Genomic DNA, 8,075 nt, shown 5'->3' on the forward strand with positions numbered 1-8,075 from the left:
GTCTGGATTGTGACCCACCCCTGACTTAGAAGGAAGTCCTGCATGCAGGGAGGAAGCCGGCTGGGCTCCTAGGCCCCAATATCTGTCTTGCTAATCACAACAGATGAACAAAAAGGAGACACACAATGCTTCTGCATCAGAGGCTGGTATTTTTTTTATCAAGGCAAGAGTTCACACATGGAGGTCTCAGTAGTTTCATTCATTACTAATCTGTTTTCTCAGACAGCTGGAGTGCAGAACCTTGTCCCCTCCACAAAGAGGCAGCTGGGCCGTTTGTGATCCCTGCAAACAAACATGATACACTCATAGCAGAAAGGGTGACGCAACTCCGGAAATAGAATTTTGGTGCTTTAACCTGGCTGCTGGTGTGCTTGAGATCTCTGCCGTGAGTGTGGATTTCTCCTGCATACGGAGCCACAGACAGGGATTGTGCACATTTGACACTGCCTCTCACAATGAGGGGCGAGAGAAGATGGTGCTCCTGGCCCTTGGACAATAAGAATGTGGGCAGGAGGTGCAACTTCTCATCCCTGCAGTACTTAGTGAGACACACTAATTCTCTCGTAGCCTGTGCTCAAAAGGTACACTAAGGGGGTGCTGACCTGTTTGTTAAATCTGAGGAGAACACGAATACTTATTTGGACTTGGACAGAAGAGCAGGATAGATAGGCCCAGAACTAGCAGGGGCAAAAAGGACAGAGGAGGCATCTCCTGCCAGCCCCTGCTTCGTTGCTCAGCCTCCCCCCAAATGCCCTGCATGTTTCCAAAGTGCTGAAGTCTTTTGTCCCCGCAGCTTTGCTGTGATGCTGGCTCTCCACACTACCTCTTTCTTGTGACTAAATCTGTAAAGTGCTATCAAAGGGTTTTACAGAACTCAACTCTGTTAAAGACCCTTCAAAAAATAAAATAAAAGGAGGAGTCAAGAAACAGGCCCCAGTACCACCTCAGGAGTTCGCACTCCCCCTGACCCCCACTCAAATTTACTTCCTGTGCGGGCTGCTGTTTACAAAACCACCAGCCACAGCCCTCTGGGGCACTTTGCAATGTCCTCGGATCCTCACCCAGGTCGAGGCGTTACAGGAGTGTAGCCCTCTTAGTCTGCTGCGGCAAACACAACAGAGGCCTCTGGCATCTTCCAAGACCAACAGAGAAGCTTTGGGGGTGCAGCCTGCTTTGTCAGCTCACCCCGTTCTGTGACAATAAATCTGTCTTCAAGATGCCACAAGGCTCCTTGTTTTCCAAGGAGTGGTTGTCCTGAAAGAGGAAGACCAGGACGTTCCATCTTTTCGGGTTGGGCATGGGAGCATTCAGAGAACCTGTTTGGCTTCCAGTATGGAATACAACTTGACCCCACGCGCTCTAACTATTGGCTTGGGTTGGATTCAGGCACAGATGTGCTTGGGCACCCTTACACACTGACACCCTTACACACTTCATCTGTGACTTATTGGAAGGAGTCCAATCCACGATGGACTCCATAGCCAGAATTGCCTGGACAGACAGCAAATCTCTCTTGGCCAATGAAATGCCAGATGCAGAAGCCCATCACGGGCTGGACTCCACACGAAGTCATTCCACTCCATTTGTCACTGCAAGGTTGACCCAAAGGCAACACCTGCTAGGAAAAAATGTTCCTTCCCAGAATCTGTGCTGTGGCACTCTCCAGGCCAGACCACTCATGGAAGCTGCTCTGCTTCACCTCCACAATAATTTAAAATGAAAAAAAAAATTAAAAAGGTCAGCCACAAGCGTCAGATTTGGCCTGCCGTGGTGGGATAATAAATATTACTGCATGTAACATTAACCTTAAGGCTTAATTTAAATAAATGAAATGCTTAAGAAAGTGCCTCTGGTCTGCCCCTTGAGCTGTTTGGCGACTGGGAGGCAGAGTACATTCCCTTTCGCTTCCATGCCTAATGCTCACGTCCGAGTTTTAACAGGGATGGTCTGCTTGCATTCCGTGGCGCTCCCATGGGCTTCAGGCAGGCCCACCGAATACTCGGTGGTGGTGATGAGAAGCAGGTCTAAGGTGGTCTCGGTGCATTTTGCGATAAAGCGGATGAACGGCCTGACGTCGCCCTCGTTGGCCACCTCCAGGACATGGTAGTACTCTGCCCGTTGCTCCTTACGGATGGTGATGGGCGGGTAGCCCGCCTGCATGAGAATGAGGTTCATTAAGAGGCGGGAGGTCCTCCCATTGCCGTCTATGAAGGGGTGGATGTACACTAATTTGTAATGGGCCAAGGCTGCAAATTCCACTGGGTGCAAACTCATGGCGTCGTCAGAGTTGAGCCACTGCACAAACTCGACCACTTGCTTCTCGACGTCCCTGGGGTGGGGCGGGATGTGGTGCCCGACGAACACCTGGGTAGTCCTAAACCGCCCTGCTTCCATGGGGTCCACAAAGCCCAGCACCCTCCTGTGGATCTCCAAGATGTCGCTGAAAGTCACAGACCCGATTCGGGACACCAGCGTGGTGTTGACGTACTTCATGGCGGCGTGCATGCCGATGACCTCGTTCTGCTCCTCCAGGCTCTTGCCGGGGACGGCATACCGGGTCTCAATGATGTGGCGTATCTCGGACAGCGTCAAAGTATTCCCCTCAATGGCCACCGTATGATAGATGTGGTGGTAGTAAGACTCCTCCATCACCCGGCGCAGGGCCGAGTTCCCTTTGGGGATGGCCATGACTTTCTGGACCTTGCTGTCGATGATGCTGAAGTACCTTTGGTCAATCTCCTCCACGAGGGGCAGCGTCCGGTCACGGTTCATCAGGGCCTTCTCATTGTGAGGCGAGATGGTCAGAGCCTTGGAGTACAGGTAGTCTGCCTGAATGATGTCCTTCTCCTCCTCAGAGAAAAGGCCAAACTCTGTCAAGGCATCAACATAGTCTGGGTTCATCTTGAGGGCATGCAAGAAGAGTTTGTGGGCTTTCTCCCGCTTCCCTTGCCTCTTCATCTCCAGGGCCTGATTGAGGGCTGCTCTGGCTTCCAACTTTATCTCTGAAATTAAGAAACAGTCATTAGCTCTGCAGAACGCCAGGCTCAAGAGTTGTGGTGTGGTTCTTGTGCACCTAGAGCTGAGAGGGTGTCTGGGCCTATATGAATGCAAGGAAGGTCAAGGAAACCTTGTGGCCATCCCATTCCCTCCCGTCATGCCATTCCTTCACCAAGGCATTCAAATCATCTGAAAGCCTGAAGGGGGTGTACAAAATTAAGCACGTGTCTGCATTGCAACTTAGTTTTCCCAAAGAACTGTGACCACGAAACTCCCACGTTAACTTGGGTGCCGACAGCAGATGTGACTCAGCACGGGTGCCAGCCCATGTCTGAAGGGGCTCAAGGACCTCCTGAACATGACACTTTCCCAGCCCTACCTGCAGATGCTGCCAGGACAGAGCTTGGAGGGCTGCCTGCAAGCAAAGTGATAGCTCTGCCCATGAATCCCTGGGCATTTTCCTGCAAACAGACCAAGCACACCCGCGAGGATCTCACCCACCTGGAGAGGCTCTGGGCTTCAGCACCAGCAGCTGCAGACTGCCAGACGTCACACTGAGGCCCGTGCTCTGCCCGGGGTGCCTGGCAATGCCCACGTAGCCCAGTCCCAGCCTGGCCTTCAGCAAGGAGAGGCCTTTGAAGATGGCGTGGCAGTGCTCTTCGACGGATGCCAGCGGAGGCAGCAGCACAAGCAGGGAGGCCAGGAAGACCACCAGCACCACCGCCCAGCGGACCCGGAGCCACAAGGACACCCATTTCATTTCAGGCTCAGCCGCCACCGCCACAGCTGCCATGGATACAAGGTTCATCTGGCCATGAAGGTGGGGTGCAGCAGGTGCATCTCCTCCCTCGAAGGACTCTGCGGAAGGGAGGAGGAAATGATCTGAGTGGGAGAGTCTGCAAAAGGAGTGGCAAGCGATGCCCTTCTCTGACTGCCCACCTTCCATCTCTGAAGACTATATTCCAGACCTGCTCACTGAGACCTATTGCTATTATAGTATATTCTACATACTCCTCGTTCCCCTTTTCCACCTTCCAAGGTTGACGCCACGTGAGGTGGGTTCCCATGTACCTAAGATCAGTCCCCATTTCACAAGGCTGTTGGGGGCACGGAATGGGTGGGGGAGAAAGAGAGCAAGAACGTGTCACCCTGGTTTCCTCGGATGAAGGCCAGGATAGAAATGTAAGGAAACAAACTTCCTGGGAGAACCAGCACGGCAGGTGGAAAGCTGGCCCTCCAGCACCCCAGGGCCTCACCACCTCATCTCCTGCAGGTACAAGACCAGGCTGTAGCCTCTAAAGGTTGTTCCCTGCCAGCTGTCACTTCTGAGGGATGGTCCTCCTTAGTCTAGTTTTGTAAAGGAAGCCCACCCATGTGATCAGCCTCGCAGTGTTTCAGCTCACCCCCTCTCACCAGAAAACATACGGGCTTGGTCACCAAGAGGCAGTTTGTGCTTGCCCCACATTCCAGACCAGGGGTGCCCAAACCCCGGCCCGGGGGCCACTTGTGGCCCTCAGGGACTCACAATCCGGCCCGCAGGGAGCCCCTAGTCTCCAATGAGCATCTGGCCCTCCAGAGACTTGCTAGAGCCCATGCTGGCCTGACGCAACTTCTCTCAGTGTGAAGATGATTGTTTGACCTCTCGCATGAGCTGTTGGACAAGGGTTCCCTCCACTGCTTGCTGTTTCACGTCTGTGATGCAGCAGTGGCAGTGAAGGAAAGGCTAGCCTTGCCTTGTGCAAGGACTTTTATAGGCCTTGAACTATTGCAAGACTTTCATTCATTCATACAAATTCCATCTCTAATATATTCATTTATGTAAATTTATTCAAATTTGAAATGTAAATTAATTCGGCCCGCGACACAGCGTCAGAGAGATGATGTGGCCCTCCTGCTAAAAAGTTTGGACACCCCTGTTCCAGACCATCTCACACTTATGTCCTCTCTTAACACACTTTTTAACCATCCCGCTCACAAAGATTAAAAGGGGAGGGGGTCCAAGAGTGGCAAAAGTCTCCATTACAACTTGCGTTCATGTGCCATGTGAATGGGGAGCCAGGCGGAGTAGCAGCCAGAGCCATCAGGTCCCCATTTCGAATCCACCTGCAGACCCAACAGTGGCTCTTTTGAAACCGGGCTTGGAGCTCCGATTTCCCACCGCAGCCCACCAAATACTCACCTTTTCTCTTCACTGAAAATGCAGGTGTTCCCCCCCTCGCTACTCCCCTTCCCCAGACTGTGACCCCCTTCCTCCCATCTCCACAAACAGACCCTCCTGCCCCAGGGGAACCCTTTCTCTTCACCCCCCACCAGTCTGCCTCTCCTTTTTCTACCCCAACTTTTCTCTCTCCCTTTTTCAACACCAAACGCAGCCTGCTGGTTCATTCCCCCCCCCCAATTCTCACTCTCCCCCAGGCCCACTTCCCCCTCCCCCTTTGCCCTTCTCAGCGGAGTTTCAGCCCACTTCTGCCCCACAAATAATTCTGACCCTTCCCCCAGGCTCATTCCCCTCCCCCTCTTCTGCCCTTCTCAGGGGGGTCTCACCCCCACCCCCTTCTGACCCCACCAGGCCCACTTCTGTCTTTCTCAAGGGGGGCTCACCCCACTTCCTCCCCCCTTCTGACCCTCCCCCCAGGCCCACTTCCCCCCTTCTGCCATTCCCAGGGGGGTCTCACCCCACCCTCCCCCAAATGAACCCCCCCAAATGTCATCAGCCCCTTTTCTTGCTGCTCCCCCCCCCCCCACTGAGACCCCCAACCTGCCCACTCCTACCTCCAGCCTCCTCCTCCTCCTTCTCCCTCTACAGCTGGCTCTCAATTCCGCCTCCGCCCACAAGCCAGCCCTTCCGCTTCCCCATTGGTGCTCGCGCACGCCCGTCAGCCCTCGCCCCGCTTCCCTTCGCTTCCCTGCGCTTCATCTCCTCTCCTCCCATTGGTCACATCTCCTTGTCAATCTTTACTTCGTCCCCGCCCTCTCTCTTCCTCCTCCCGAGAGAGACCAACGAAGACGGAATGAGTCTCGGGCCTTCGTGGACGGCCGCTATTGGTCGAGAAGCCCGTCCGTCTGGAAACCTTTAGCCAATGGGAAGCCCGCGGAGGCGGGGACGCGCGGCTTTGAAACACCCGGGGAAAATGGCGGCGGGGTTGCCTAGGAAACGGAAAAGGCTTTGCTAAGGCTTTTAGGCCTCACTTCAGGGGGCAGATCTGGGGGGAGGATAAAGGCTATCATGAAGGAGAAAGTGCTATCATTATTATCATCATAAATATTAATTAATTAACACAATTAATTAATACTGAAATACTTAATAATTAATATTAATTAAGCTAATAACATTTATTATTAACTTATTCATAATACTTAAGAAATAAATAATTGTAACTATAAGCAAGCAGGAAACTTTTTAACACACCCCATGTGACCCACTGAAAGTGATGTCATTAACTTGGGAGTGATGTAACGGCTGGGAGTGACATCATCAAGCAGGAAACTTTAACACCCCATGTGACAAACTGTCGGAACCCACTGGAAGTGATGTCATTAACCTGGGAGTGATGTCACGGCCGGGAGTGACATCATCAAGCAGGAAACTTTTTAATACCCCATGTGACAAAATGTGGAAATCCGCTGGAAGTGATGTCATTAACCTGGGAGTGATGTCACAGCCAGGAGTGACATCATCAAGCAGGAAACCTTTTACACCCCCATGTGACAAAATGTCGGAACCCACTGGAAGTGATGTCATTAACCTGGGAGTGATGTCACAGCCAGGAGTGACATCATCAAGCAGGAATCTTTTTACACCTCCCACGTGACAAAATCTGTCGTGACCCACTGGAAGCGATATCATTAACTTGGAAGTGATGTCACAACCGGGAGTGACATTATCAAGCAGGAAACCTTTTAACACCCCCCATGTGACAAAATCATATCAAATCAATTAATTTAGCAAATGAAAAGTTTTCAGTAAGTATTTTTATATTTTTGAAGCTTACTGAAAAGTTTTAAAGTTCAGCCAGATGTCGACTTGACCCCCCAGGCCTTCGAGAAGGCGGCTTGGGAGGTCTGCCCCGCCAGGCTCTGATTTACAGCTTGTCAGCCACTGGAAGTGCTCAGAGGCAGTACATCACAGCACCCTTCATTGACTCCGGTATCCATCAGGAAGAAGGCTCCCTTCCAGAGCGCCAGAGTCTCCTGTCACTCAGGAATTATGGATCTGCTTGGCACAGACTCCCAGGAAAATGATGGTTTTGTTTGCTTCTGAGCCTGAGAAATTCAAAACTGAAATGAGATTTTTTCCTCTTTTTTGGCCTTTGCTTGCTTTAGATCAAGGGCCTGGCTTGTCTGGGGGATCTGAATTTCAGTGACTGGGCAAAGTGCTTCACAGGGGACTCCCTTTCTCCCAGGAGTTTACTCATGGGAAACCTGATGTGGAGTGGGAGCAATCCAAGATGGTACTGATGGCCCAACCTGCAGGGTTATTTTTGGTGGCGAGTGAGACAGGCTGCTGCTTTCAGACCTGGCGCAAGACTGCTATCAATGCCAGGTTGCAGAAGGAGGAACTTGACATGTGATTTACCCTGGCCTGAATTGCAGCTGCGCATTCCAGTGGAGTCCATCTTCTGGAAAAAAAGGATGCATAGGACTGTATTACTTTTCAAGCAATGATTTAATGTATATTGCCCCTGCTTCCCGGACCAAGAGGAAGCATTTTTTAAATTGGGACCTCTCATTGGGGCCTCTGAAAGGAATTTTATCAGGGGGTACAAAGTTTCTTTGGGGCCCCTTCCCTTCTCTGCTGGACCATAATTTCATCCGATCATTGGATCATAATGTCTGATATATACAAATTATGATATATAAAACTGTGTAGGCTTATACAACGTGTGATTGCCAGTCTTTACGCAATATATGCAAATATTTTCTGAGATCCCAGGAAATTTTGTGGGCTCCTCAGTGAGCTCCTGGGCCCCTTTTTTTTACCCTGGGTATGGGTACAATTGACCCCCTGCACACTCCTCTCATGAGCCCTGCCTCTCATGTTTAGCAAGGGGAGAGCAATTCTGTATTCACCCAGCACA

At 51.5% G+C, this 8,075-nt stretch overlaps 1 protein-coding gene across 1 annotated transcript; it reads right to left on the bottom strand.

The window, feature by feature from the left end:
- Positions 1 to 129: 129 nt before the first annotated feature.
- Positions 130 to 5,819, bottom strand: FICD (FIC domain protein adenylyltransferase). The gene is made up of 4 exons (XM_066609826.1): positions 5,770 to 5,819; positions 3,499 to 3,855; positions 1,925 to 3,002; positions 130 to 282 (listed from the first exon to the last, which is right to left on the bottom strand). Exons 2-4 carry the CDS (start codon positions 3,803 to 3,805, stop codon positions 219 to 221), a joined length of 1,449 nt encoding a protein of 482 aa, XP_066465923.1. The 5' UTR covers positions 3,806 to 3,855; positions 5,770 to 5,819; the 3' UTR covers positions 130 to 218.
- Between the last annotated feature and the right edge of the window lie 2,256 nt (positions 5,820 to 8,075).

The sequence above is a fragment of the Tiliqua scincoides genome, chromosome 14 (genome assembly GCF_035046505.1).
Source record: "Tiliqua scincoides isolate rTilSci1 chromosome 14, rTilSci1.hap2, whole genome shotgun sequence".
Lineage (NCBI taxonomy): Eukaryota > Metazoa > Chordata > Lepidosauria > Squamata > Scincidae > Tiliqua > Tiliqua scincoides.

Coding starts and splice junctions, on each gene's coding strand:
- FICD (XM_066609826.1), bottom strand. CDS start 3,805: ATGAACCTTGTATCCATGGCAGCTGTGGCGGTGGCGGCTGAGCCTGAA. Junction 3,003..3,498: donor GAAGCCCAGAGCCTCTCCAG/GTGGGTGAGATC, acceptor TCTTAATTTCAG/AGATAAAGTTGGAAGCCAGA. Junction 283..1,924: donor ATCCCTGTTAAAACTCGGAC/GTGAGCATTAGG, acceptor GTTTGTTTGCAG/GGATCACAAACGGCCCAGCT.